Below are 20,053 nucleotides of genomic sequence, written 5' to 3'. Positions count from 1 at the left end.
CAGGATCCCGGAGCCGCTGAGCACAGCAAAGGCCATGGACTGCAAGGTTTCCAGATACAGGATGGTAGTGCCCTACGGGACAGGATGCTTGCTTTGGTTGCTTAAGCTCTACCCTGCTCTGCTCTTCCCTGGGCAGCCGGGAAGCCGAGGGTGGGAAGCGTGTGCTTGTGGGCATATATGTGGGCACATACATCTGACCCGCCCAGTATTTTCCGAGTCAGAAAGTAGCTTCCCAGCCCCAACCTAAAGAGCTGGAGGGCTGAACACCACTTCTGAACCAGGTTACGAGTGGGGCAAGAAATGCGGCAGCCTGGGCGGAGGGTGATCCAGGTCCTATCTGGCACTCTTGTCTTGCCCTTGCCACGGCAGCCGGCGAAGGCCAACTGGGGACCAAGGAGGACTGAGGCGCCTTCCATGGATGGGTGCCGGTGGTGAGAGAGGTGGTCGGCCCATCGTCTGGCCCAGGGGACCTGACGGTCCTGACCCGCTTACTACTCCTAAAGCCCAGTGGTGGCTACGGTTTTCCATGGCTGGAATCGATCCTGAGCATCATGGCAGCCACCCACTCTATCAATCCTCCCCCGTAAGTCAAAACAGACTTATTTAAGCGTCCTGAAAACACACTCGTCGGAAACAAGTCCTTCAAATCGGCTCCCTCTGGCCCTAGGCCAGAGCACCCATTACTACTTTGCCACTCAGCCACGAGCCCCGGGGGGAATCATTTTCTAAAACCTTTACAGGCCGAGGATTTTGAAAAGATGATGGCCCCTTCTTCCCCGAGTCCTGAGCACAGCACAGGACCTCCAGCAGAGGGGCAGGGAAGGCCGCTCCTGGTCCCAAGCTCCTCGAGTGGAAGTAGGAGCACAGAATTCAGGGAAAGTTGTCCTGGTTTAGTACAGTGCTCTGCAAGTAGTAAGCGCTCAATAAATACCATTGATTGATTGATTAATTGCTGGGGACTTGAAGCCACCTCTGTCCCAGCCTTGGCTAAGTCCATTCCTAGGGCGTGGACATGCCTGCCTTCTTGTGCCCATAGGAAGGCAACCAAACTGATGGGGAATCACCAGGCTCTCTCCAGGACCAGGCAGAGGGCAAGGATGATGGTGGGGGAAAAGAGGCTCAGCGCCTCTCTCCAACTGAGACTTCCGATGGGCAGAATTGCTCCCCTCCAACACCCACGCCATGGAGGCAGTATGGCAGCAGTGGATGCATCACCTAAAGGCTCCGGGGTTGGTCCGGCCGAGGCCCAGGACGAGGGATTCGGTGACCTCCATGCTCTCAGAACGCATCATCGGAACTATGTGCTTAAACAAGGACGAGGGGGAGGGAATGCCAATTATCTGCAAAGAAACAAAGAGCCAGTTATCGGACACAGAGCCACAGTTCATTCCCGCAGCCCGAGACGGATCGACTTTCCCCACCCCCGGCGAGTGCTGTGACAGGGGAAGCTAGGCGCCAGGCTCTGGCTCCGGGCCGGGGCTGGCGCTCCGCCCATTCACATGGCCTGGTCCCGCCCTACCCACCCTGCCACCTGTCAGATTTGGCGCAGGACCGCCTCAGGCCACAACTTGAGAGGTGCCCCCAAGTCATCACCATGGCAACCAGTCCTATCGTGAGAGCCCCGGCAAGAACGGGGCAGGGTCAGAACACCCCACCCCCTCTGCGTGCCACCCACCTCGGGCCCGGGCATCGTAATGGCCAGGAGGAGGGCCACCTGTGCGCCGCAGTGCAAACTTTGAGCGCCTGATGAATTCCGTCCCTCCCACTGAGTACTCCCTGACACCCAGGGGGTCCCACCCAGTTAACCCCTGGAACAGAGGTGACCCCTTCCCAAACCAAAGGGACGGGCATGCAGAGCCGGGACAGGGCAAGCCGCTGCAGTGGCCCTGGGCTCGTCGCTTCGGACTTGGCCCTCCCCTTCCTCTCGGCCCCAAGCAACCTCTCCGGGGGAACAGGGCCCCGGTGTCCATCCAAACTGCCATTCCCCACTTGTGGAAGCAACATGGCAACAGGGAGGCGAATGGGGTGCCCTTCACAGACAGGATTCAGTAAGGAATGGCCAGGGGTTCTGACCACCAGGGCCAAAAACCATCTACGGTTCACTTCTGGCACATTGACGGATGATGGGCCCCTTGGAGGTGAGCTGCCCACAAGATCCCAGATCCCATAACAGCAGGGAAGCTTCAAGGGAAGAGCCTGGTACCCCAGAGAGGTGCCCCATTGGGCTCCCCACCTCCCCAGAGGGTCTGCCCGTTGACGGGACTGGGGAGGAGAGGCAAGACTCTACTAAAGGGTCGTAGGAGGGGGAACCTCCGCCCACCCGGCCCTGCCCCACGGGGAAGGGTGAAGGACCTACTTTGGAATCAATGCTATAACCACTGTCGGGAGTGGACGCCAGCGTCTCGGGAGGAGAACACCTCACAGAACCTGCGGGTGTTGAAGATGACACTGATGTTGCTGCGCTGCAGCAAAGTATCAGATAGTTTCTCCAGAGCCCAATGTAGGAGTCACTGCTTGTGGTGGGATTTACTTTCTTGGCATTGATAGGGCTACTAGACCAAGACAAATAGGTGAACGTTAATGATTCGCGGAGCAACGGGCAGTCATCCAAATTTCACTTTCCTTTCCAATACATTGCTACACGCTCTTAACACCTCCATTGAGATGCAGGGTTTGGTTCAATGATACCAAATAGCGTAAATGTCTTAGAAAAGCAAAAAACACCCCGCCCCCTCCCCACTTAAGAAAACTCTCCCCCACCCCAGGCCCCTGAAGCAGGCGACCTCTTGCTCCCAAGACCGAAGGAACTATCTTGGGGTTGGGTTGCTGTCAGATCAAGCACTAGAGGCTGATAAAACGGTCTCTAGAACCATCATGTGGCTGTCAAGCCCCCGTCCGCTTGGCTCAAATGGTTACGTGGGCCCCACCCTTCCAAGCCAAATGACAGGACCCAGGGGAAGACTGTAGACGGGTGTCGGACTGCAGCCCCCACCACAAGTAGCGAGGAACTCACTTCAGATCGACCTGGGGAGACAGAAACTGAAGTCTCGTGTAGGCAAACATCCAGGCGTAGCTGACCGCAGTCGCGCAGCGTTTGGGCAGATGTTCTTGTTTCAGAAAGCTGGAGAGGCTTATTATCCAGGGATCCTGGCCCTGGGTCACGTGGGCAAATATCCAGATGTGCGACGGACTGATCACGTCAAACTGGTGGCTGATGGGAGAGGAGCTCCAGTCTGCTAATGTCTGCAGGTCTACGGAGCTGGGGCAGTACAGCAGAGTGGACTGCGGGCAGAGAAAGAAAGGAAAAGTCACGCGTCCCAAGAGGACGCAGGTCTCAGCGATCAAGGCCTGGGGCTCTCCATTCCCCATGCTGGTAACTGATGGCAATTCATTTGCCAAGGGCCCACCAGATGCTTGCTCAGCAGTTCCCACACTTCTGGAATTCGAGAGCCGGACGAGCCACTGGCTAGCTGCTGGGGAAAGGGGCCCTTGCCTTTCATCCCCCTTGGCCGGAATCAGAAACCCTAGCTGGGGGAATGTACTCCCCTTGAGGGCAGGGATCAGGAATGCTCACTCTCCAGTACTCGGTAGGGTGCTCTACACCTGGAAGGGGTTCCATCAATACCACTGAGGGAATAAGTGTCTAGACTGTAAGCTCGCTGTGGGCAGAAAACGTGTCTAGTAACTCTGTTATACTGTGCTTTCCCTTAGTATAGTGCTCTGCACACGGTAAGCACTCAATAAATACGGCTGACTGCTTCGCACGGTGCTTTGTTTTCAGGAGGTGCTCGACTGACAGACATATTCATCATCCATCAGACCTCTTGATCCAGAACAAAGACAAAACTAGTGATGGACTGCCTGGAGCTTTTATAGTCTACCAGATCTCTCCATCCAAAGGACAATAAATATTATCGACTGATCGACTGGCGCTTTTCCTGCCAACCAGGAAACCTCTCAATCCATCTAAAGGGTATGAGAAGTAAGACTGATTGAAGCTTTCACTGTCCACTAGATTTCGGCAAAGCCGGTGGTGGTGTGGGAACTCATCTTGCTCTTGATGAGCAGGGAGTCTCACCCAGCAGTTTTGGAGCCAGGAACAAAACGACCTGCAGAGAAGGCTGATCAGGCACACCCAGACTGCGGGCCAGAAAATGGACAGAAAATAATGCCTCCACAGCATGTAATGTCAGGGGACCCTACAGCGGGACACCTTGGGACTTGGCTGACCTCCCCCCGCTTCTCCCTCCCCTGGGGAAATCTGAAGTCATTTGCTCAGAGTCTCTTCAGTAACAGCAACTTCCACGGCTTCCTTATAAGATCTCGAGTTCTGTATACGTGGCTACCCTGGATTAGAACTGAAGGATGCTGTGGATTATTTCTGGGTCTGTCACCCACCCTGGATGGTGAGTGGACACTCACTCCATTACCCTCTCTCAGATGCTTGCTTTGGTGGAGTGCTCCATATTCATTCTTTCATTCAATCGTATTTACTGAGCGCTTACTGTGTGCAGAACACTGTACTAAACGCTTAACCCTGAGGCATTCGATAGATTGGGCTGAGTGTTGATAGGCTGATTGAATGACAACTCAAATCTCCTGCCTTAACATGGTAACTCTGCAGGAAAGCGCTTAGGCTTGGGAGTCAGAGGACCTGGGTTCTAATCCTCACTCTGCCTGTTGCCTGCGTAGACATTTGATATCAAGCTAGCTCTCTTCCTCCCTTCAAGGCCCTGCTGAGAGCTCACCTCCTCCAGGAGGCCTTCCAAGACTGAGCCCCTTCCTTCCTCTCCCCCTCGTCCCCCTCTCCATCCCCCCCATCTTACCTCCTTCCCTTCCCCACAGCACCTGTATATATGTATATATGTTTGTACATATTTATTACTCTTTATTTATTTATTTTATTTGTACATATCTATTCTATTTATTTTATTTTGTTAGTATGTTTGGTTTTGTTCTCTGTCTCCCCCTTTTAGACTGTGAGCCCACTGTTGGGTAGGGACTGTCTCTATGTTGCCCATTTGTACTTCCCAAACGCTTAGTACAGTGCTCTGCACATAGTAAGCGCTCAATAAATACGATTGATGATGATGATGATGATGATGATGATGATATTCGCCCCAACCCCAAAGCACTTCCCTCATCTGTAAAATGGGGATCTCCCGCTTACTTAAACCGTGAGCCCCATGTGGACTCTGTCCAACCTGCTTAAGTTGTATCTACCCCAGTTCTCGAAACAGCACTTTGACATACAGTAGGAGTTCAACAAATATCATAATAATAACAACTCATAGAGGCGAAGCCGGGAACTGTGTTCAGGCCTGACTGGGAAAACACCCGAGGCCCCATGTTCTAATAACATCCTTCTGATGGGGCTAACTCGGGGGGGCCAGCAGACCACCGCTTGGCACACGGTAAGTGCCGAACAGACAATATTATTATCATTACCTGGTCGGCCCCGGTGAGGTGGATGAAGCTCTCCAGGATGGAAGGGCTCAATCTATCCATCACATCTATGGCCAACTCGTCGTCACCCTAAGGGGAAGAGAGAGATCCCGTCTCCTTATGCACTTCTGTGGCTTGAAGGGAAGGACGCAGAGTAAGTATTCCTTCCAACTCAAATGCAGCAAATTTCTGGATTCTCACCTTGGAAATTTCCAAAATTGCAAACAAGGCCCGGATCTCTCTCAGGACACTGACAGCTAGTCTCCTGGTGGCCGGCCGGCTACTGCAAAGGATGACCAGCGCAAACCCTTCCACCACATGGAACACATTGGAATATGGGGTCCTCTCCAGGGGCAGGGTATGGGTGGTACCGTTGGCCACGCCGCGCTTTAAGAAGAGGACGTGAGAGGAGGTCGGTCAATGGTTCAGTAAGTCACAGGAAGAATGGGGGGACAAGAGGAGGCTACTGGGTCTGTCTCCATTCCCTCCTCCCCACTTAAACGCTTAGTTGTGGAGCCCCTCTCTTCCCCACCTGCATATTTTCTCCCAGAGCTTAGTTCAGTGCTCTGCACACCATAAGCATTTAAAAAATGCAATTATTCCTGCTGCAGGAGGCCTGAGGTCCTGGGTTGCGAAGCAATGCCACACTGGCTGGAGAGCCTGCCACAGATCCCCACCGACCTCTCCAATGGGAGTCTGTCTCTCTCTATTGCTCTCTGCCTCCCCTAGCCCTGCCGAGAAACTCTTGGGGCTCACAGGCAACCGAGGCTGGGAGACGGCCCCGCATCAAGCACCCAGAGCACAAATGGGGAGCCAGGATGACCTCTCAAGGGCCTTCAGAGGACTGGGTGATTCCTGGCTTAATCCAACACCCAGACAATTTTAACCCACCGGGTGCTCATGGAGATGCTGCCACTGACCTTCAGAGAAAATGCCCGCTGGCTCCCTGGGGCCATTCTAACAACTGCCCCAGCTTAGCCACCCAATGGCCCAGGTGGGCAACGTGGAAGGTACCTGACAGTCTTGGTTTTTGCTGTGTGCCTGGGCTGCCTGCTTCCACTGATTGATTAACTGCACAAGCATCTTCACAGAGTTGTCCAAGAGGGTAGGGTGGACGTCAGTGACTTCACGCACGATGAAGTAGACAAATCCCGAGAGGACATCTTCGCGCCAGTCCGGAAAGTCGAGCATGAGGGTCTGTAGCGTGTTGAAGGCCAGCGCTCGCAGCTCTTCATCCATGTGGACCGTGAGCCTAAGAAGAGGAGACAGAGTGGCCGTCAGCCTCCCTCAGCTCCCAAGGCCTCGCGTGAGGCAGACGGCCACCTCTTAGCTGCTCGGCAGGAGAGACTGGGGGTTGGGAACACTCCAAGTTTGAAGTCATTGCCAGCCCCTTGAGGAATTTCCAGTGGAATCTTCCCAGGGCCCCGAGAGGCCCACCGATGACTAAGTCAGAGAACACTGGGTAGACACAGTGGAGAAGATGAGAGTCTGAAGATGATACTACTGAGACCAAACGGCCATTCTGAACTCAGACCGCCAGCTGGGCTGGGGGTAAAAGGGCCGTTAGAAAATCAAGTCTGACAGAGGCCGTCTTAAAATGCAGTCTGTTCATTTGTGGGATTGTGGAAAGAAATGTGTAGACTGTAAGATTCTGGAAGGCAGGGATCGTGACTGTGGCTTCTACGGCAGTAGACAGTCACAGATACGACTGATAGTTTAACGTGTCTGAACCCGATGGGCCCTTTTCCTTCTGATTACCTTGCCAGCAATTCAATGAGGTCAGTTTTGCTCAAGCCATCTGGGATCAGCCTAGGGATAGCAGCTATACACGTTCTGAACAGATCGATCTTGGGTTTTCTCTCGCCCCTGCAAAAATCAATCTGAATTATTGAAGTTGCCCACGATGTATGACAAGGTACTCCATATCCTCAAACATCTGGGCCAACCAAAACGGGGAAATCACCTCAAGGGAACATCGACAGGAGACACAATTTGAAAGGGAGACACCACGTTGAGCGTTAGCACACACCCAAGCCCGCAGGTCAGCCCGCCCGTGAGCCCGCCGCAGCTGTGACTTCATTTAAGTCGATATGGCTGACGGTGAGATCCCATCCTCACAGGTGAGTGCGGCCCGAGAGGCCCAAGTATCCGTTCATTCTCATTTGTGACTGAACTGCAAGGTGAGTCTGTGGAGGCCCTACACCATGCCCATTTGGAGGGGGTGGCATGCTCCCACCTAGGGCTTCAGAGACCTCCAGACTGCCCCCCAAAACCAGTGCTGCCCCACCATCGGTAAGCTGAGAGATTGGCACACAGATGGAAGGGAAAGTTGGGGCCCACTCATCTGTGAAACCAAACACGGCAGCACCCCTGGCACAGTGGCTCATCCACTGATCTCCCAGCCCCCACCCAAACCCCCCAGGTTGACCGGAGGAGGCCGGCAGCCTCTAGAGCTGCCAGGATTGGCTTTGGCCCACTCGAACCCCGGCCAGGGGCCCAGGAAGCCTGGCTGGGGAGGGGCAGATGGCTGCATTGAGGTGGTGGTCATCCAATCTTCCCTTTGTCCCAGGTGCTACTCGCACCCGACAGGCACCCATTTGCTACTCACGTGATCATGTCTTCGGGCTCTTTGTTGGACATCTGCACGCTGGTCATGCACATCGGCCTCCCGACCTCTTTGTCCAGGTGTCGGAGGATGTTGTCCAGTGCTTTTCTCACTTGAGGATAGTAGACGGACATTCCTAGGAGGGAAAATCGGAGAGTCATCGAAGGGGTCCGGTCTGGTCATCTTCCCTTTTTCCGGGAGAGCTGACACTGTGGCTCAGTTAAGAAAAAGATTTTAGTCCCGAACGAGCATACACGTGCAAATGCGTTTGGGAAGGCTGGCCCACGTCCCGACTTAACTGTCTTCAGCAAACAAGCCCAGGGCAAATGGATGAATGTCCAGCCTTGCTTTTCTCAACCCCACAATAAGTCTTAGTCTCTCACCTTTAACGGCCCCTGTCCCTGCTTCTGCCCAGGCAGAGCTCTCTGGGGAAGTGCCATCAGGAAGGGAGCCAGCCACTGGATGCTGGGTCTGCAGCATCATCCCCATGGACTTGGTGCTACCCTTCCCCATCCCAGCCCACACTGCCGGTCCAGGCCAGGCCGATCCAGGGAGCAACCGTGAGCTCGGCCCCACGTCCAAGTGCCCCCCGTCCCCCCGTGCTTCACCTCTGCAGGGGAAGCAGCAGGCTTGGAAGTCTGACGTGGTGGACAGGAGGGGGTTAAAGCCATGATGCTTTTAAAAGGCTGGTGCGGGATGAGCCCGAGAGAGGAAACCTGTCCCTCGGTGGCACAGGAAGCACTGACCTATGACCTTTGCCTCTTCGTCGGTCAGAGTTTTGTTGAGGAAGATTTTCTTGACCCGAAGGGTGTTTCCGGAAGGAAGCACCACTCCCGTCGTGGGCATCGGCGGCTCTCCGTCCTTCTGCTGCAGGCTGTCGGCTATCACCAAGAAGACCCTGAGGCCTATGTTCATCCTCTGCATGGGGAAACGCAGACCAGGGCCAGTGTCAGCCCCTACCCTTGCTTGCTTCCGTTCCTCAGGGGATGGGGGAAAGAAGCCCGTAGGGCACGACAGGCCCATCTGCCCCAAAAGCGCAACCACCGAGGGGGTGACTATCTTGGGGAAATCCCTGCCCAGACACCATCAACTAGTCTCTCTTTCTTACCTCGCTTTAGTGTTTGAATTTCTCTCCCCATGTTTTTTGTGCTTTGTATCTGGTCCACTCCCGCTTCTGGCTCTAGAAACCAAACTGACCCTCCCACCTGCAGTTTCTTTAGTGTCTCTCTCCGCCGCCGAACTGTAGGCATTTTGAGGGCGGGGATCGTATCTCCTAACTTGACTGCACTCTCCCAAGCACTCAGTACAGTGTTCTGCACACTGCTGCTGCTCTGTCCACGGTGTCGGTGACGATGATCCTAACGATCCAAGTGCAGCGGCGATACTGGGCACGGATAGGGATACAGAAGCAGCATGGCCTCGTGGGAAGAGCATGGAGACTGGGAGTCAGAAGGACCTGGATTCTAATCCTAGCTCTGCCACTTGCCTGCTGTGTGACCCTGAGCAAGCCACTTAACTTCTCTGTGCCCCAGTTTCCTCATCTGTAAAATGGGGATTCAATACCTGTTGTCCCTCATACTTAGAATGTGAACACTGGTTGGGGCAGGGACTGAGCCCGACCTACCCTGCATCTACCCCAGCGGTTAGTTCAGTGCTTGGCACATAGTAAGCGTTAAACAAATACCACTATTATTATTATTTTTATCATCTTGAGCCCCCTGACTCCACCAAAGCGGTAGTCCAGGGTGCAAATGCTATATGGGGCTTTCCCTGCCACCCAAAATCTACACTACTGTGCTTGGGAGTAAAAACTGGGTTTAAATGAAATGGCTGCAGGTGAAACGTAACTTCTCCTTTTAGAATTTCCTTACAATACCCTGGGCATGGCTACTGTTTCTGTGGTGCCATTCCTTTCCCATACTGACAAATGGTCCCACCCTGTGAGCAGTCCTTCAGAGTCCCTCCTCTGGCCGCACTGGCCTCAGGGCTGTGTGAAGACAACCAAGTTGCTTTCAGCCCATCAGGCTCCAGCATCGGTCCTTAACCAAAAACCAGCCTAAGCGTGGCTTTGGGACAGGGGGACATCATATACGGGAGCAAAAAAAATGACATCTGCCTTAGAGACCAGCCAAACCTGACAAGTGACCTGGGGAAATGCCAGCCTCCTCAGAACAGGGAGAAAGAAAACTCCCTTGGAAAATGGGGAGCTGGGAAGCCCCCCCGAAAATTCACATATGTGGCACTGAAAGTACAAAGCACATTTCAGTTTAGCTGATGACAATGGAAACATTGACAATTCATTCTCTCTCTCACACACATACACACAACTTAGGTCAATTACTTGGCAAAATTAGGATGCATACTGGACTTCAAAAAAGCCTATCATTAAAAAAAGTAATTTGAGGGCTATTTTCCCTCCCAGATTTAACTCTACTTTTTTTAAGCAATAAGTTGGGAAGTAGAAATTATGTTGCATAAACCCTAAGACTCCACAACTTGATTTTATCCATTTAATACGAAATTTGGCTCATTTTACTCAGACTTTAAGATTTTGCAATTTTTAGACAAGCAACTAAGCTCCTCTCATCACAGTTTCTCAAGCAACTGGACTTTTCTCTGTGTCCACATACTGATCATTTCAAGAGTATTTTACACACTGTGTGCTCTTTTTACCTCTGGATTAATGGTGAAGGTTTTCGTAGACTTTCCAACACTGAGGAGATCGAATATTATTTCTTTCATTGCGAAATCCAAACGTTCCTAGGAAACACATTTACAGGCTACTTCAGTTCTGAGCAATATTCTCACTAGCAAAATGTACGCACCACCAAAATGTAGTCCTTTTTCCACGCCTGTCTTTTTGAAAAGCAATCCCCTATTGCCCACATATTTTTTCTCTTGTAATGAATGATTTTGTGCCAGTGACAAAATGCTTTGCTAGAATAAGCATTGTAAATTTATAAATTTGAGTAATCCCATTACAAACTATCACTCGCCAAACTCACCACCATACCTATGGATATTATGCTTTTGCCAACTTGTATTTCCCAAGCGCTTAGTACAGTGCTCTGCACACAGTAAGCGCTCAATAAATACGATTGATTGATTGATTTAATTTCGCTGCCAAAATATACTGCCATCCCAGAATAGTAATTGGAAATGGCAACTCCAATCAATCAACAGTATTTATTGAGTGCTCACAGTTTGCAGAGCACTAAACTAGAAGCTTGGGAGAGTACAACTAAATTGGTAGACGTTTTCCCTGCCCACAAGGAGCTTGCAGTAAGGAGGGGGAGACAGACATTAATGTAAATAAATAAATTACGGACATGTATGTAAGAATTGTGAGGCTGAGGGTGGGGTGAATATCAAGTGCTTAAAGGGTGAAGATCCAAGTGCATACGCAACGCAGAAGGGTGAGAGGGTGTAGGGGAAACGATGGCTTCCCTGGGGAAAGCTTCTTGAAGGAGACAGCGAATTGCACTGAGAAATCTCAGAAGGACTCGATTTTTCAGTCACTCTCACTCGGTCTGGAGATTTCGCCCCGGGCAGCTTTACCTGAGCAATGAACTGAATGATCTTCACGAAGATATTGAGCGGGGTGTCACGGGGGACCACGCTGCGTGACCCTTTTGGGAAAAGTGCTGATACTATACTCATAAGACGGCTACAGGGGAAAAGATAGATTTATAAACAAACATGAGCATTACACTGCCACAATAATGGTAACAGACAGACTCTTTCTCTTAAAAAATATAAATGCAAGGGTCTTTACCGACTGCAATATTTAAATGGTCTCTCCTCCTCTCCCTCCCTCCCCCAGCCCCTCATAAACATAAACACACACATACACACGTATTACTTTAATCCAAATAAATGCAATTTATTCACAAGCAAACAAGCCTACTTACCTTTGAGTCACAGTGTTGCTTTCACATTTTATTCTAATGACGTAAACCCACAGTAATCTATAAAGAGACTCCAGTGCAACGCGGGACATCTTGGGATCTTTATTCTGTAAAAGAAACAGCATGCTTTGTTTACAAAAATTTACTTAAAAAGTGATTTTCCTAACACTATCAGCCTTATGATTTCCCGGCTTGGATTGAATGTTTTTTTTTTATTATTATTATTTTTAAATTCAAGAACAAGGACCAAAAACTAACACTCTTGGGCTCATTCTAAAAAACCGCACTGGGTGTGAAGAGTAGATGGGGGCAAATTTTAGAGGGTTTTTGACTCCCTGTGATAGCGTTTTCAAAATGAGTTGATTTTGTTGGAACTGACTGACTCAAAGGACTGTGGAGATGTCCTAAGATGGGAGAAAACAATTTTATTGGCATGAAGGAATGGCCCGGGTCCAGATGTGCAGAGGCTTGCCACCTCCCCAGGGGTTGAGGGTAGGGTGGGAGGGCTCTCTTGGGGTCAGGGGCAGGGCCGGAGGCACACACACTCCCGCTGTAGAGGATGGATCATTTCAAGCCGATCCAGTCTAGTCCCGGGCATCTTGCTGCCGGAACGGGGCAGCAAGTACTCAGAAGAAACATGGAAATCTTCCCTGAAGGCCAACGCTGGGCAGAAACGGAGGAAGCTCATCATGTGACAGCCAGTGAAGACTTCAACCTTTTCATATTTCATTTGACTGAGTAGGAAGGCCCCCTCAAAACCGCCCACTTTGAGTCTAGGAGCTTTGAAGGCTTTTTTTTTTTTTACCCCTGTAAGAGCTGGATTGGAACGGTGTTTGACTCTGGATCGGTTTCAAATCCTCATCACTCATTGACTACTGGCCTACTGCTGAAATCGGGCAACGGCCTTCATTAACCTCCCAAAACAACCCACTCTAGGGTGACCCGATCCCGCCATCAGAATCAATATTATCGAATGCCCCCGAAGGTCAGTGTTTCCAAACATTGGGGGTGGAGGGGACGCCCCGAGTGCCCGGGCTTCGTGCTTGGACCTGCATCCAGGATAAAGGCAGAGGTCAAACGGCTAGCCTGTCTCAAACCCAAGGGGGAGGTCTAGGGGGAGACCCAGCCGGTAAAGGCCGTCCCATCCTCCCAATTCTTCTTCCCACCCTGAATTTGCATTTTCTGGACAATGCAGGAGCCCTTAAGAAGTCCTGTTGATTTCTTGCCTTTCAGGAGGGGCTGGTTCTGCAGATGCAGAGGCTTGAATCGGCACTGCCGCCCCCGATCCACTCAAGGCTCGTTGGGAAGACCCTCGCCCCGCCCAGGAGAGGGGCTCATGGGCCCCTGGGCACCTTCCGTGCCACCACTCTGTACCGGACACAGATTCGGAAACCCGGCGGGGTGGGTCTGAAGTTGACCGTTGTGTGGGGGGAAGAGTCAAGCCTCCCTCAGCCCCATTCCACCAGGCCACAGATCTTTCCCAGGGAGCGGCCAGCCGGGTGGAATGGGATGGAGAAAGATTTGCTGGCAAGTATCTCGGGGCATGTGACAGAACAGGTCAATGCTGAAGGCTCCAGTGGCCAGGAATACTCCTGTAGGAATTTTACTGGGCCAGTCCAGGGGGTGTCCCAGCACCAGCTCCTCCCAAAGTCAGCTCCTGGGTTCTAGAAGAACCTATCCAACAACAGCAGGCTAGCATCACCCAAGCCAACTTCAGGTGATTTTTCCTGCAAGCACTGGCCTCAAAAGCAGGATGCTTTCTAAAATCTTTAACTGGGACAAATTCCATCTTTTATGAAGACTTCTTTACGATTTGCTCCCGGGGTGACCATGAGAAACCGGTACTCTGAGCTGCTAATGAGTGTCACTTGTATAGGTCTAAATGATCTCACTGACTGATTAAATGAAGGTGCCGCTTTGATGAAATCTGGCTACTGAATATCCACTTTTTGCACGCTGCATTCTTTTAGAGAATGGATGCTAAATTTTCTTCTGCTCTGAACTACAGCAATGATGTGGACATTCACTCCCTACCAACCGCCAGAGAGGAATCTTTTCCTCTGCCATTTGCCATGAAATCAGTTTCCCCCGGTGTGTCTGCACGTACACAGTTCGGGTTTCAAGTGGGCAGAAAGAGATGGGAAAGGAGCGTAGCGGGAACCAGGCCCGATCACCAAGTGGCCTCCCCTCACCCTCGACTTCCGTGCCCAGGCCGCAAGGTCAGCCCGACCCCCTGAGGGTCCGGAGCTTTATCTGGGTGGGGTTTGGGAGGGAATGGCCAGCGACGGCTCTGCAGGGACGGACGGGAGAAAGAGGTTGGTGCGGGCAAGAGCTGAGATGCCACTGAGAGAGGAGCCCGAGCGAGGGCCGTGGGGCCTGGCGACCACAACAGCCCAGTCACTCACCTGCAGCGTTTCTATTTGCTTTCTGATACTGTTGTTAGATGGCATCTAAATGAAGCAACGTGAGACAGCAAAACAGAACCAACATGAGATGCGGCACATGCATGTTAGATGAAAACAAGCACAAAACGAGGCAGCTGCTCACTCAGGTCTCTATTAAGGAGAAATTTCAGATTTCCCACGTGTGGGGAGCCAATTTAGATGCCCTTACTGTGCCCCTCGAAGGCACCCCGTGGTCTTTGAGACACGGATGTACCCATGTTTACGCCCTCAGGTTTTCCAGAGCTGCAGATATGCCTGGAATGAGGAGTCCCCCCTGCCCACCCCCAGGAGAAAACAGGCTTTCTGAAATGGTGGACCAAGTGGAAATCTGTGAGACGGTTTGGATCAGAGAAACGAACACGCTTCCTTTTCTGGGCTCAGTCCGTTTCAAAACTCAGGCTCCCTGGGCCGGAAGGGCCTCGACGGAAACCACGCTCATCGGCTGAGCTTGGCTCCGCCCAAAAGAGAGCCACGTCCCTCAGACCTGCTCTAATATCTCCACGGAGGGGACCCCATCATCAGGCCCAACCCCCACAAACCCAGGGAAACCCGGAAAAACAGGTTGGGGAGCGGAGAGCCAGGCGGAGAGAATTCCCAACGAGAGATCCCGTCAACAAAGCTGCCGCTCACCAGTAGCTCCAGCCCCGTGTCACCATGGACTCCGCTGAGTGACTGGGCCGGCCTCAGTGACGAGTCTCCCAGCCGGGGCTACCGCTCCCCAACCCGCCCACCTGTAAAATTTCTGCCCAATAGAGCCTTTCTACACGGGAAGCTGTTAAAGACCACGAAGACTAAATTCAAAACATCCATGCTGGGGGGTGGGGCTCGCAAGTCCTTGCCACCGGCAGATGCGAAGGGCCCGTTGATAGGAAGGGTCATTTCCCCAACAGGCGGCTACCAGGAGGGAAGGAGTCAAAGGACATCTAGCATTTTGAACGAAAGCCTTGACAGAAAGGAAAATAAAACAAAGAAGTCCAGGAAGACACTGCGAAAGGATTGCAAATATGTTAGGTGAAAAGCTTAACAAAAATTCCAAGCAACAGAAAAGAATGAGGTATGTCATGAAATCAAGCAATCTCCTAGAAACTCTGAGCTGAATGCTTTGGCTTTACCGTTTCTCTCATTCCTTAAGTGGTCTCGATTCTAAGCTCGAGGCCCAATCTGAATACGGTGCCCACCAGGAAACTCGATTGTGACGGTTGACTAAAGAACTGTACAGAACTTAAAAACCATCCCTACTATAGAAGATTACCTCTCTGTGAAAGCTACCAAGATAAAGTGGCATCCTAAAATATGCTAGATAATATATCATCATAAAAGAGAAAATCCAAACCCAATCTATCCAATTGGCACGTTAAAGGGCGTTCTACCACCTAGCTCAGCTAGGTGAGGAATAAGGACACTGCCAAATCCAGAATTTGCCCAATTTGGAAGGAATCCCATTCTTTCTTTATTTTGTTTTAAAGAAAAAAAGGTATTTGTTAAGTGCATACTGGGTGCCGGGCACTGTACTAAGCAATGGGGTAGATACACGGTAATCAGGTTGGACACAGTCCCTATCAGTCTGAGTAGAAGGGAGTAGGATTGAATCCCCATTTTACAGATGAGGCAACTGAGGTACAGACAAAGTAAGTGACTTACACAGCAGGTGAGTGGCAGAGCCGGGATTAGAACCCAGGTCCTCTGACTCCTACGCCCGGGCTCTGTCCACTAGGCCACGCTGAAAAAGGAATGCCTAGCAGGTTTCAGTGATTGAAGTGTACTGCAGGAGGGCACAGATCAGTGTCCATAGGCAGATGTAGGCAGACAGAGACTAGGGAGAATGTCCACCAAGCATCACTTCAAGGACAGGCAGGTGGAAGGGTTGGGGGAAATCACTACTAGGGTCTGCCCCCGCAAAAGAACAATCTGAAATGCCACTGCAAAGAGTGTGACCCTGCCCTTTCCCATTAATTTTGCTAATAAATAGTCACAACACTGGGTTCAGGGCAGGTCTGATAGACTCTGAAATGCAAATTTCTCTTACCTTTAAATGTGACAAACAGTTCTGTAGGAAAATGTGCCAGTTGTTTAAAAAAAACTGTTTCTGACTGACACACAAAAGGCAGGTGATCAGTGGATACAAGGCCTGGGAGGGGAAGGAAAAAAGGATATCGTTTCCGTGGAGAAGAACCGGACCCCCCTCGGAACAACCCGCTAGTCCTCTCGCGACATCGGCAATGCTTAAAATGTTGCTCTGAAATATGGGCTCCCCCCGGCCCACCCCATTTGAAGGCAAGGCTGCTGCAGACCCCGTGGCTCAGCTTGGACCAACCCCGGCGACTGGGGACAGCACACACCCGGAGAGGCTAGAGGCAAGCCCGGGTTCGAATGCTGGGCCGGGCGGTTGGCTTTGAGCCCAAAGGGTCAGCCATTAGCTGCCCCCTCCCTCAGACCCAGAAAGACCAAACTGAAAACTAATATGAAATCACCTGGGGCCATTCAGGACCACAGAAGACCCTCCCTGGATTTACCGAATATAATGACCCTATCGATAAACATTTTTATGTCTGGCTCTCTTGCAATAGTTTAAGTTTCCCTTGTACTTCCCCAAGCACTCAATACAGTGCACTGCACTCAGTGGGTACTCAATCAATGAATGGTATTTATTGAATGGTTACCGTGTGGCAGAGCACTGTACTAAGGGAGCTCAATAAATACCATTTCATCTACTACTACTCCCTCTGCAAGTTTGCCCTGGGGCCACCCCCAAGGAGGCCTTTGGGAGAGACCCGGAACAGCAAATCTTTCTTCACCATCAAATTCCCTAGTAATCAATCGATGGCATTCCCTGAGTGCCACAGCATTGAACTGGGCACCTGGGAGAGGCAAACGCAAAATCAGAAGCAAAATCCCTGCCTCCTTCCCACAAGGAGAACTTAGTGGAGAATTATCTGAAAAATACTGGCAGTAGAGACAGGGCCAAAGTGATGGGTCAAACTACAGACAAACTTTTGTCTTCCAAGAAGAAAAGGTTTGTCAGGGTTTGGAGGAAATTTCATTAACACCATTATCACTCTCCCACGGTCAACTTCATTCATCACGCTAATCGGGGGCAGTAAAAGCCTGAATGGAAATACCCATTTTAACCACCTTTTGGCCAAGAAGTTCAACCTTCTCTCCCATCCAAAATCTATACATTTTGACCTCCTCTCCCTGTCCCCCACAGGTTTTCTTGGGTCTGAGTCAACAGCTGTGAAACTAGGGCTAGGGAGAGGAAAGGACAGGGGGAGGGAGGAGAAGCAGAGGCGATTCACCCCAAAACCAGATAATCTGCCCCTATGTGATCAGTGGTCAGCTGGATGGTCATGGGGGCAGGGAAAGAAGGGCCAAAGACATTTTTCAAAGTCAAATTCCAGTCTGGTTGAAAATTTTCGCCAAGCCAGAACTTCAGGAGAACCATCAGACACTGGACCAAGGTACAACAGGCCTGTTATTTTGAAGGGAGGGAGGGATGAGGGGGAAAGGCTTTGGTTTTCATTAACTCCAAACACATGACCATAATTTAATGGATTTATGGACTAATTCCACCGAGGTGGACTAACTCCCATTCAGGGGGAGAAATGGGGACCCGCACTGTAATGGGTTCAAAGAGAAGCCAGGCCCACAGAGCACTTAAGTCCTCTCCCTGTCCCTTGATATCAGAGAATTTCTCTCCACTCCCCACTGGAAGGTTAGTTCATCCCGAACACAGCCAACGTGACCAGAAGGATTGCAAATGCTTCTTAAATACCAGTGAGTGCTTTTTCCTAGAGCTCAGGTCAAACGTCGTCTGATAGAGCATCTCCACAAAGTTCTTCAAACACGGCACGTTCACTTCATTTTTAACGGCCTGTGGAGAGAAGACAGGAGGGGGTTGCAAGCAGCCACGAGAGACCGATTCAAAATACGAATGCTCAAATACCCCACAGCGAGAGGTATCTCTGGTGCCGATATCAAGAGTTTGCTACAGCCCTGGAAATGCACCTGGGAACTACTGAAACCAACGCCTGTCGTGACATCTTAAAACAGCCATCCACGTGTCCAAGGTGGCCCGAATCCTCGACTTCTCAAAACGCCCTTTGGAACTTTCTCTCATACCCCCAAATTGTAAGCCATCAAAGTCCAGAGCTAATGTATGTTTCTTGTTTCTTCACTGGGTTTCTTGTTCACAGCCAACGCTGACACATCATCCTCTGCTCTCCTGACAACTTTGGTACGTCCTCACTTTCCCTAGATAAATAGGGACCATATTTTGTTCTAATGGACACCTGTAAAATGGACCTTCTTCCTGCTCTGGTTCTACCTGGACTCTGCGCCTGCAAAAACATGTTTGTACATTTCTGCGTGCATCAGTGAGACCACTGGAAAGTGTCACAGTTGCTTCCCTCCTCTGCCTGGTGGTGAGATGCTCGCTGGGGGAGGCACAGTGACCGAAACGCTTGTCTGCAGATGGGAACACTCCACTGGGAATGGCCCTTCTGGGCTGAAGCAGCCCTGTTGCCTTGGCCCCCAGACTCAGTGGCTGGCTGGGACCAGCCCAGAGTGGTGGCATCCTTTTCAAAGGTTTGGAGAGCTTGCCCAGAAGAAGCCAGGAGGGCAAGCAAGAGATCTTGTGTTTAGGAGGGCCAGCAATCCAACGCCATTAGATGAACTTGACGAATTAGGGGCCGGCACCAGATGTGGCCCTAAACCTCGCAAAACTACGTGGTCGCTGGCCCTGGGCTTGTTCTCCAGGCCGGGTTCATTCACTGGGGAACTCTTCGGGGGCCAGAGTGGACAAAGATCAGGCTGCTCTTTTCGGCAGCCTCCTGCCTCCAATTCCCTGACCCCAGAATTAATCCCGTCAATCACCACACGATAATAAATGTGTGTGCGTGCTTGTATGCTTACAGGGGAGCAAGGAAGTGCAGGTCATCCTAAGAGGATCCCACTCCAAAAGCGGCAGGCTCTCAACCCACACAGTCCTGGCCCTCACCATCAATGACACGTCAGGTTGCTCCTCCTCTGCCTAGGATTCAGAATGCACCATTAGATTCAGGATGGATTCAGCGCTGACCCTGTGCCAAGCTCAGCGCTCAGCCCTACGGAGGGATCGTAGGATAATCAGACGGAACATGCTCCCTGGGCTCCACGGGCCCCTGGGCCCAGACTAACCCTCTGCCTTGAGGTCCGTCCTCTATGAAAGGGCCACGGGAGCTTCGAGGCAAACTCAAGAAAGGAAACGACTCCTCAACAGGACCGAGAAAGACCCCAGAAGAATACTTACAGCAGCCACAGGAATCAGAATTTCCACAAACAGGCCGGCAAGTGCGTGTTTGATGTCTTTATCTTTCACCTCTAGAAAGTATTGCGCACATTCCTGAAAGGCAAACACACAAGGGATTTATGCTGAAATGACGAATTGGCAGTTTGAAGGCGACCAACTGTTAAGCAGTAGTCGGGGGTAATAACAGCCTTTATTAAGTGCTTACGTTGAGAGCACCATATTAAGTGCCGGGAAAGAGGACGCATGTGGAAATTAAACTCAGACCCCAATCAATCAATCGTATTTATTGAGCGCTTACTATGTGCAGAGCACTGTACTAAGCGCTTGGGAAGTACAAATTGGCAACATATAGAGACAGTCCCTA

General features: G+C 51.2%; 1 protein-coding gene across 1 annotated transcript in view; it reads right to left on the bottom strand.

The window, feature by feature from the left end:
• Positions 1-20,053, bottom strand: part of FRYL (FRY like transcription coactivator) — a 154,068-nt gene that overhangs the window by 48,992 nt on the left and 85,023 nt on the right. The window contains exons 10-24 of the mRNA XM_038769106.1: positions 19,690-19,782; positions 18,175-18,273; positions 16,429-16,530; positions 11,962-12,065; positions 11,609-11,717; positions 10,724-10,810; positions 8,797-8,968; positions 8,054-8,186; positions 7,204-7,311; positions 6,460-6,697; positions 5,647-5,832; positions 5,449-5,535; positions 3,014-3,282; positions 2,357-2,552; positions 1,216-1,340 (exon numbers count right to left, since the gene is read on the bottom strand). Of these exons, the coding sequence (XP_038625034.1) occupies positions 1,216-1,340; positions 2,357-2,552; positions 3,014-3,282; positions 5,449-5,535; positions 5,647-5,832; positions 6,460-6,697; positions 7,204-7,311; positions 8,054-8,186; positions 8,797-8,968; positions 10,724-10,810; positions 11,609-11,717; positions 11,962-12,065; positions 16,429-16,530; positions 18,175-18,273; positions 19,690-19,782 (2,108 nt within the window). The remainder of the gene's footprint in view (positions 1-1,215; positions 1,341-2,356; positions 2,553-3,013; positions 3,283-5,448; positions 5,536-5,646; positions 5,833-6,459; positions 6,698-7,203; positions 7,312-8,053; positions 8,187-8,796; positions 8,969-10,723; positions 10,811-11,608; positions 11,718-11,961; positions 12,066-16,428; positions 16,531-18,174; positions 18,274-19,689; positions 19,783-20,053) is intronic.

The sequence above is a fragment of the Tachyglossus aculeatus genome, chromosome X5 (assembly GCF_015852505.1).
Source record: "Tachyglossus aculeatus isolate mTacAcu1 chromosome X5, mTacAcu1.pri, whole genome shotgun sequence".
In the NCBI taxonomy this organism is placed as follows: domain Eukaryota; kingdom Metazoa; phylum Chordata; class Mammalia; order Monotremata; family Tachyglossidae; genus Tachyglossus; species Tachyglossus aculeatus.
Note: the sequence above shows the minus strand (reverse complement) of the source record. Positions and strands in the feature narration are given on the sequence as shown.